Source organism: Volvox carteri (genome assembly GCF_000143455.1).
Source record: "Volvox carteri f. nagariensis unplaced genomic scaffold VOLCAscaffold_63, whole genome shotgun sequence".
Lineage (NCBI taxonomy): Eukaryota > Viridiplantae > Chlorophyta > Chlorophyceae > Chlamydomonadales > Volvocaceae > Volvox > Volvox carteri.
In genome coordinates, this window is record NW_003307606.1 from 1 (window position 1) to 10,078 (window position 10,078).

Below are 10,078 nucleotides of genomic sequence, written 5' to 3' on the forward strand. Positions count from 1 at the left end.
CACAGCGGCGGCGCATCCCTTTCCCGCTATTTTAAAACTGGGTCCGGTCTCTCCCATGCCTTTGATATAACAGAACTTGCGGCGGCTGGCTGTGCCTACAGTCTGACCGCGCGGAGCAATAGCTGGCGTCTGTTACTCACCGCATCGGCCCCCTCCGGGTAACTAGGTGCTCCGCCATTCTGGTGTCCTCCTTCGTCCCGCTGTTGGAGGATGTCCTCCAAGCCTTCTTGGCCTCCGCCGCGCGATTGCTCGCGCTCTGCCATCACTTCGCTGTTACTGGCGACCGATATGCCAGCAACGTCAAATCGCCTTATCTACTTTACTATTGAGCTGGGTCCCGAATACAAAGTAAGTCACTATTTAAACAATTCAAAATCCCCAACAGACGACGTTCTGACTTGCGCTTGCTTGCACGGTTGACTGGCGAACTAGCGTTGTCTGGATTCAGCGCTTTGTTCCCAGCTAATCTTTGTAACGCACTACCGTATCAGTCACTGTCCTCTGGCCAATTCCGGTCTGCTCCTCCCGCGCCGCACTTGCCGTACTACACTACAGGACGAGCACTTAATCAACATGCAACGGTAAATAACGTGCATGTACGCGGCGGCGGGCACCGTAGCAGGACCGTGTCCTCGACAGGACATGGTCTTCGACTCTGAGCAGTCTTTGGTTCGTGATAGCATGTGCACTCTTGCGTGCTCACTACAAAGGCCGGTGAGGTCAGGGGTGCACTACTGTGCGGCGCATGTCGTCATGGAAAGCCCGGTAGCGATGCTGCTGCACGTTGGTGACGTGTGTTCGCAATGCTGCATTGCCCGTGGCTTATCTTATTTATGCATGCAGTTTCTTGGTAGCACCGCCATCCTTCGGTGCGTCTCGAGGGGCGCCAAAAAGGACAGTCAGCTGAGCTATGCGGCGATCGCGAGCGCAGCCTGCCATCACAGTTGCGAATGGCGGGCGCGGCATCCTGCAAAGAAGCTCTTTTAGGAAATATGTATTATATAAGACTGTGCATGAAAGTCATCCGGAAAATGGATGCCCTCCATGCTCGTTAGGCTTGCCGCTTGCCGCACCGTCCGGAAACCCGCTTGCTAGATCTAACTTATAAGCTTATGAAGGCTTACTTTGCGGATGGTGGTTACGACTGGTGATGCATATGAGCCAGTTACGCCGCCCTTACTACGCTAAAAATGGAAGCCTGGCGTCATAGTATGCTCCAGTACACATGTAGCTCCGAACGCTTGGCTTCGATACGTAGGTGGTACTACCGTTGCATCCATGTTCGACGCCGGCCCTTCGGTCTGCTGGCTGGCAGTTCAAGGCGCGCCAAAGTGCCAGTGCTTCATGGACCAATTGTTGTCCGCTCCCAGCCAGAACGCATTCGGGAATCTTTCCATTTGCATATTTTGAAGTCGGAATGCAGCGGCAAAGCTGATGGTGTGTCGCAAAGGCACACTTCGTTTGTACTGGAATTGAATGAATGAAGAAGAGAATAAGAAGGACAACAATCAAACAGGCACGAGCGAGATGCCAGGAGGGAGGTGCTTGTAGCGTTGCCATGGGATGGTCTAAAGTTGCCGAGCATGAAGGAACCAACCCATAAAGGATCATGCCATTTGCTTATGAAATCTATAATGTAAGGGACATGCAACGACGTCAGAGGCAAGGGCTGCGGCGTGAGGGGAAGTCAAACTCGAAGCCGTGGAAAGCTATCTTCGCGCTCCGATTTGTCTGATATTCTCCTTTGGCCAATCGATAAAGATCTCACCCTGGAAAGCTATCTTCGCCGACAGATATATCTGAATTCATTTCCTTGGTCTATCAATAGAGAATTAGGATAGCTTTCAGACGCAGTTTAAAGCGGGGTAAGATATGAAAGTTAATATGTTAGGAAGCTAACTTCGCCCACAAATTTATCTGAATTAATTCCATTGGTCCATCGATAAAGAATCAGAATAGATTTCAGACGCAATTTTAATCGGGGTGAAGTAAGATAAAATGTTACACCATGACTGACTGACTGCAGTGAACCTATGGCCATGGGGGGCTCGGCCCCCCGAAAGGCGCTTCGCGCCCGGGGCCTCGCCCAAAAAGAACACCAAGTAATAGACAGGAAGCAAAGCTGGCATCATTCCGGCTATGGCTTCGGGAGGGCTTTTTGAGTTATATCAGCATCGTGGGGTTGCGCAAATGAACCAATCCCTTTGCCCGATGGTAGGCGAACGGGTTAACTCAGATCTCAGATAATGCAGGGAGGCATACGCGTAAGAAACGTCTAATCTTGTCTTTACAAATTGCAGAAACTAGATGGCTCCTGATGGCTATGCACTTTGAGGGCAGCCAGCCACAGCCACAACCAGCAAGCGGCGGCCGGTGGTGCAATCAAGGAATATTCCCACACTCCCCTAACCTCCCCCGCCTGGCGCAGGCTCATCACCATCAAAGTAATGGTGGGACAACCCCAAACGCAAAACAAAAAATGATTTTCAGATGCGTCAGCAACTGCCATCAGATTGCCGACGGACACATAGAAGCTTTGTTTGCCTGCTCGGACTCGGAAGCCAATAACGTTACAGGGGAACGACAGCCAGACAGACAGCCCAACTATAGTCCGACTGATTGATAATCGTAACCGCGATTAGAGGATACGAGTCGCTGTTGCGGAAGAATCCAAAACGAAAAAGTGGCCGGCCTGTTGGATTGATGGGCTTCTGGCGCAAAATGTTCCGTTGTCCATGGCTCTCTATCCTCGCTTTCATTGGCTACATCGGCCACCACAACGGACGAAGGGCACATTTGGCAGTCCGGGGCACAACTGCACTAGCGAGTTCTATGCTTGGCTCGACACCTGTTAGGAAAGTGCTAAGTGTTCCGCACTATAATCTCTTGCTGACAGCTCTACATTGCTATTACCGTGCAGGGCACAAGGAACAAGCCTGCAGTTCGAGCCAGGAGCTGAAAGCCCCAAATCCCTGCTTAAAACAGTGATACAAAAGTTTCCTTCACCTGGGTGCCTCGAGCCGCTCCCAGCTCGCCTTCATAGCTCATGCGCTTCGCGGCCTCGCTTCTTCTATGCGACCCCAACCAAGCTCACGGCTGCGTCCTTCGACAATCCATCACGCTGGGCGACACAGATATTCGCACCCATGTCATCCACCCATCCACCAACACGCTCCACAGCAACGCAGCGGCCAAGTGCTTCCCGCACGCAGCCCACAGGACCTTCACAGGCCCACACATTTCACAAGCACTCAAAGAGAAGCGATGTGGTCTCCCACAGGCGCGTCCACCCCACAGGCCAACAATGACGCCTCTGACGTCCTTGGTGGTGTCAACGCCTCTGCCCTGCCTGCTTCACCCGGCCGCCTCCTTGGCCACCTTGAGCACGCGCTCTCCCCCTTCCCACCCCAATCAATGGAGCGCTGGACACTCCATCCGCGGCTGGACATATGGCTCCTCAAGTCCCGTCGAGAATTTAGGTCGCCACGTGACAAGGGAATCCAAATGGCCGCCGTCGGTGTAAACCACGAGTGCGCCTGCTGCTCATTTCGCTACATATACAAGAGGGAAATTCAAGGGGATATAACAATGAAGAAGAGACCCGTTTCCACTCCGCTCCTTACTAAAAAAGCGACGTCCTATGCGCTGTATGACACCTTTAGGGAGCCTCTGTCTCTAGGATTAATAGAGCTTCTCTCCTCTACCTCCTCTCCCCCTACCAGGGGCCAAGTACAAGAGTGTTTCCCTCCAGAGACGCATAACATTGAGGTGCGCTTAAGCACCACGAACGGTCACGATGCGTCCATCCCATGCCCTGTACGTACGGATATGGAGAGAGGACGACGGAGACAAAGCCCCGTCACCCTCCTCCCACCACCGACGATCCTGCCAAGCCGACTGCACCACGCACATCTCTTACCACTACCCAAACTGCAACCGTTACTTCCCCCAAGCGCAAAGCTATTCAGTGCGCTGGCATCATCAGTGCGCTGCGCTGATACTCCTCCTCCTCCTCCTCCTCCTTCCCCTCCTCCTTCCCCTGACCGACCGGGGTAATTGCTGGCCATCACATGTCAGACGCCGCACAGCAACATCACCGCAGCTATGCCCTCCGTCGCGGACCGCGCCTTGCGATTTACCTTTTACTGGTGAAAGACCTGGCCCTGGAAACGGGCCTGGTTATTTGCCCCGCACGGCGCCGTTGCGCTAAGGGAATCATCCCTCAAGGGTTTCTTGAGGTTGTGAGCCCGAGTCAGTCACCCGGGAGGTGAGAGGGTATGAAAAAGGAGACGAACAGATTCTGCGGCAACAGATCCTAAAGACACCAACACCGTCCCTCCCTCCACCCACGGATTGCAGGGAGGCCAACGCGATTGGGGACGGCAGCCAGCGCAGCGGGGTGGGGCGCTGGGGCGTTGGCTAACGAACCCCAGCTAATGTAAAAAGCATCCTCATGAACACTCGTGAGGCTGATTTGCGTCACCGTGTGAATGTGTGTATATGTTATAACGAGCAAGCAAAGACAAGAATGGACTTGGACTGCCCCGGGCCGCCCCGGCCAAACGCGTGGCCCGCCGTACAGACGTACGACAACCCAATGAGACCGCAGGACATGACACTGCAACGCAAGCACGAATACATCTCTTAACATCCTCATCGTTACCATTCCGACATCCCCCCACCGTCACCATAGTCAGCACCGTCACCACCACCGCCGCCGTTCCTATTATCACCACAAGCACACATCAACGGCGTGCCGCATCGCATACCAGGAGGAGGAATAAGCCCGAAAACCGAAAAGGCCTCCCCGCCACGCATTTCAGCGCAGCAATCAATCACCTTCACCACCACTACCACTACCAGGATTGCAGATACGCACCACTCACACACGTGCGCCATTTGACCCTCTCAAATGCCAACCTCCAGCCCTCCTCCTCCTCTTCCTCCTCGCAGCTCCGCTCCACTCCTGTCCACTCCTCTGTCAGTCAACGCAGCAACGGATGGAGTGATGGACTGCTGCTCCTTTACAGCTCCCCCCCGGAGGCCATCTCCAGCACTCCCGCCGCCGCCCGTAGCTCCGGCGTATCCAGCTGCAGCCTGGCAATTGCCGTGTCCGTACGGATGCGAGCCAGCAGCGTCTCCACCCCACTGAACCGGATCTCGGGCCGCAGGAAGCCCACCACCAGCACCTGCAGCCGCAACGCAACACAGCACATGTCCACATCATGCATTACTAGGGTTGGCACGGGTACTATACTAGAAGAGAGTACTATACTATAATAGTACTATGCATAGTACTATTTACTATGCAGGGCTCTAAACTGGTACTAGTTTACGACGCTCGTACCGCGTTCGTACATAGTGAAATAGTATAGTAAAAATAGTACTAGATAGTACTAGATTTGGGTTTGGATAGTGTCCAGTACTAGTTGGACCAAGTCGAGATCTGCAGTCAAGCTGTATTTTGAAGGGCTATAGCCGCGTCTTCGAGCTGTTCTACGTAGTTATTGATGAATAATGTCAAAGGAATCCAGTATAAAGAATGACAAGGCGATCAGAGGCTTGCATCCTGGTCCAGACGTCCCCCCTGAAGTTCTCCGTTCTCGGAACGAGCTTTTTAACAAGCTACGTAACCAGAAAAAGAACGCCAAGACGGGTAGTCTTTGGGACAACTTCGATGTGGAGTGGTGGGGTGGTCTACCAAAGCTAGTCTGCCTGTTCTGCGATGAGCCGCTCAGCGCCGCGAACCCATCCTTTGCCAACGCGCACCACATCAAGCAAGGTGCTTGCAAGGCTATCAAACAGCGTGCAGCGTCACTCAGCCAGCAACAACACGCAGATTGATGACTGAGCAACGATAGATTGAGCTGCGGCAGTTTGCTGAATTGGAGGGTTACGTACTGGGCCGTTGTAGTGCAGGAACTTCACTAGTATGGTGTCCGTGTGTTGTCTTGTCAACACTGGGTCTTCTATCTGTGATTATGTCTTTATGTGCCATAACACGCCTTCAGACATGGGGTTTGGGGTCCACCTACCGGGCACTGAACTAACAAAAAGTGATCTGGATGACCACAGCGATCTGCTTTCTCATGTCTAAGTAGATATTTAGAAAGAACAAAAGAAGACCTTTCCAACGGTGTAATTTTCAGGTACAACGGTTGGTCGTAAACCCCCCTTCTACAGGGAGCGTGTACCTGCCTAGTAATAGTATCATAGTACTATATTACTATATATAGTACTATTTCTTACTATACTATACTACTTGGGAAAATAAATATAGTATTTTTGCCAACCCTAGAGTAATGCAGCATTACTCTTTGCTTCTTGCATATACCCACCTGGCGCCTAAACTCCCCACACACACACAAACACTCAAACACACACACCCGAACCCGCACCTCTAGGTGACTCCCGTAAAACTCCTCTCCGCCCTGAAACTCGTGAAGTATGTGCACCTCCACAGAGGGCGCCTCACCGCCCTTATTGACTGTGGGCCGGGAGCCTATGTTGAGAACCGCCTGGGGGGAGTTGTATGGAGGTGGAGGTGGATAGATAGTTCGTTGGTTAGTAGAAGCGAGGGAGAAAAGCAGCGGGTAAGGAGGAAAGCTACGGGCATCATGGCGCAAGGGGGCCCGGCAGGGAAGTGGTGTGGTGAAATGGGCCCAGGGAGAGCGGGGCGAGAGAGAGCGGGGCGAGAAAGGCGTTACAGGGAAGTACGTCTGGTCTGTGGTCGGTGGTTGAGTTCGGGGTTGTCCATCCCAACTTCTCCCCTGCATTACCATCCCACTAGCCACGTACCCCAAACCTCCCGTGTACGGAGAGAAGTGAAACCGTGTGTCACGCGGGCTCAGAGTGCCCCGAAGTAGCGCCACCCAGCTGTACGGTCTCCTCTCCCCCCCTCCACACACTCTCATCCAACAACTATCAGTACCAGTACCAGTACCAGTACCAGCACTGGCTGCCGACGCCTCTGCCCCGAAACCAAGTCCCAAGTCCCAGCCGCCGCACCAGGGCCTCTCACCTTGTGCACATTGGAGTCCCCAGCCGGCCAGCCCACCGGGGCCTCCAACTTGGCCCACCTGCGGGGAAAGAAAGGCGGGATCAGATGCAAGACCTAAAGATTCAACAGCCGACGAGGCACTCCGTCCGAGCGTGTTGGAGAGAGATACGCGTATAGGGAGGTCCACACAACACACAGGGCAATACTACTTGTGTTGGGTATTGCGAGAGTGAAAGATACGTGGGAGCGCAACAGCGCGTTACAAACACATGTTGTGGCCGTTTGTTTAGAGGGCCACGTTTCTTGGGGGTGTTACGAAGGCGCCGATTTGTGTGTGTGGAGGCGCGTCAAACGTGATGGCCACCACTTGGTTTTGCGGGGCTGTGCTCCGTGTGGGCGGACCCACACCCGCATCCGCCCTCCCGGATGTGTCTATAGACGATCAGACACAGCTCCAGCGTAACCCCGCCGGGTGCTATCGGTCTCTATCTGTCTGTCTGTCTGTCTGGCGCACTTCCATACCACTTCCGCTGACCGACACGGTCGCCCTTCCCCCTTTCCCCCCCAGAGATCCCAACCTCTTCCCCGAGTCCATTCGACTTTTCCCAACCCCCCTTAAAGCCCACCTCCTGGGGGCGGACCCCTCTTCTGATCCCTCCTCCTCTTTCTCTCCTACTCCCCCTCTACTCTCCCTCCTTCCTCCTCTTCCTTCAACACCGTACACACAACAGCCCCTCACTGACCCCAGCCCCCCGGGCCCTGCGCTGGCTCTCCACACATCCTGTTCTCCCTCTCACCCAAAGTACACCCCGGGGGGCATGCCCCCCAGGGTCCTCCTAAGCGGTGCGGGGTCGATGTTGGCAGTGGGGGTACCCAGTTGGCGGCTCCCCCGGCCAAACCCGCGTACGACAGTACCGCCCAACGACACAGGCGAGCGCAACCGGTAGTTAGGCGGCACCTGCCAACCGTCGGGAGGGGAAAAAAAGGGGGAGTTAGACAGCAGGTATGTGCAGGCGGCTCAAAGAACCAGCTGCACCGATACCCAAGCATGGGAACTCAGGCGTGCAAGAAGAAGAAGCAGAGGAAGGGTCAACAACGATTCTTTCCGTTCTCTTCCTTTCCTTCGCCTTCAGGGTCGGGGTCAGGGTCCATTGCACGTCTGTAACCATTAGATAACAAACAAACAGCGAAGATACCCCTCCACGGCTCCCACCTCCGCGATGACTACAAACTTAGGGGTCAATACAGGCCAGTATCTTACTTTGTCTCCTTCAGTATTGGTCTTACCTTACATTGGAGTTTCCGTCTATGGGATTTCCTTAGTCTCGCCTATAGTCGGTGCTTCATCGTACCCCCAGCTCCCTAATTCGGCTGTCCCCTAGTTGCCCCCCCCCCTGCCCACCCCTCCGCTGTCCCGCTGCCCCACCTGCAGGATGCCGCAGTAGCCGTTAGAGACTTCTTGCTCGCTGTGGATGTTCACTGGCAGCCCCGAAACCAGGGCCGCCAGGGCGTCGCGAGTGGGCGGGTACTTGGGCTGCCGAGGGTGGGCGCCGCAGGGGGGCTATTACTTAGGGGGTTTACTTGCAAAAGTCACAAGAGGGGAATGAGAACACGCTTAGGAATGGGATACCTAGGAAAGTGACATCAAGATACCGGGAGGTGGGGGTTGGGGAACGCGGGTGCGGAAAGGGTTCCAAGAGATGGACAAGGACCTGATCCAGGAAAGGAGTTGCAGGCGGACCTTGGATGGAAAAGGACGTGCAGAAGGCGGTCTCTACACTGACTGTTCAAACCGACTGTGTGATCGCCAGTCCGTCTGCCAGTCTCTGTCTGTCCACCCGCCAAGAGTTTTCGTCCGGAAAATCTCCTCCCCCTGCCTCTCCTTTTCCCCCGGCTCCCCCCCCTTACACACACACACACACCTGCCAACGGCGGTTCTCCGCTTCAGAGTTGATAATGATACAGCCTCCTGGCTGGGTGGTCAGGCAGGCCTTAACGAGCGCATCCCTGGGAGGTGTGCGGATAGGGCAGGAGGCAGCAATGCGCCAGCAGCAGCATCCGCAAAAGCAGCACCCGCAAAAGCCGGATGGCGCGGCGATAACTCCACAGTGGAACTGAACAGAGCTGGACAGTTCCCCCCGCCAATCCTCCTCAACATCCCAAGGCCAGCGATGGCCATTTAACCGAACCATTGAGAAAACCCCTCAGTACATGAAGAGGCGGCCCTCTCCACAACCCATCCAAACACCCCACACACCCCCACCTGACCATCACATCATCCCAACCTGCTCGTACCTGGGTGCCAGTGCCGTTCCAAATGGCTCATCCGTGAAAACCACCACCTCGGCGGGGCCCATGTAAGCGGGTAGCTCCGTAAAGTCCCCCCGCCACACACGAACACCTGCAGCAACAATCCCGTCGCCGCAGAGATGGAGGGGAGAGGACCGACAGGCAGGCAGACAGGTATACAGGCAGGCTGAGAAACGCTTGCCTAACGCTTCTAATTGGACCTCCGATCCCCAATCCACCGCATGGGGGGTGATCTGTGAGCGTCTGTGGGGGTTTGGGTATGTACAACGACTCGACACAATCCCAGGAAACATAGGGCATGTGGCGTGTAAAGATACGTTACGAGGCACACCTCGTAAGCGGATGCGCTCTTGTGGCAGCATAATGCTACACATGTGCGCGTATGTCCGTATGTACGTCCTATAGATACTTTGGTCGCAGTCCGCGCCACGGCACGTTTGAATGCAGCCGCAGGCCCTGGAGGTAACAGTACAGCCCACCTGCCTTATAATTTAACCTACCTATCTATCTACCTACCTACCTACCTATCTATCCTAACCTAACTGCCTACCATAACCTAATTTCCTATCTAACTACCTGATGGCCCGGTGCACAGGATATCCTGGCTGTGGACATGAGCTCGGAGTTCCTAGAAGTGGTGACTACAGCGCACGGTGTGGCCAGCACACTGGGGAACCAGCAAGGTAGGTAGCTAAGGTTAGTTAGTTAGGTAGGTAGGTAGGTAGATAGATAGGTAGGTTAAATTATAAGGCACGGTGGGCTGTACTG

At 54.6% G+C, this 10,078-nt stretch overlaps 1 protein-coding gene across 1 annotated transcript in view; it reads right to left on the reverse strand.

Annotated features, from left to right (window-relative positions):
* Positions 1–5,024: 5,024 nt before the first annotated feature.
* Positions 5,025–10,078, reverse strand: part of VOLCADRAFT_107321 (uncharacterized protein) — a gene marked incomplete at its 3' end in the record, with an annotated part of 10,500 nt that continues 5,446 nt past the window's right edge. The window contains exons 5-11 of the mRNA XM_002956617.1: positions 9,296–9,401; positions 8,923–9,007; positions 8,427–8,534; positions 7,798–7,958; positions 7,022–7,079; positions 6,399–6,518; positions 5,025–5,189 (exon numbers count right to left, since the gene is read on the reverse strand). Coding sequence (XP_002956663.1) covers positions 5,025–5,189; positions 6,399–6,518; positions 7,022–7,079; positions 7,798–7,958; positions 8,427–8,534; positions 8,923–9,007; positions 9,296–9,401 — 803 coding nt within the window. The remainder of the gene's footprint in view (positions 5,190–6,398; positions 6,519–7,021; positions 7,080–7,797; positions 7,959–8,426; positions 8,535–8,922; positions 9,008–9,295; positions 9,402–10,078) is intronic.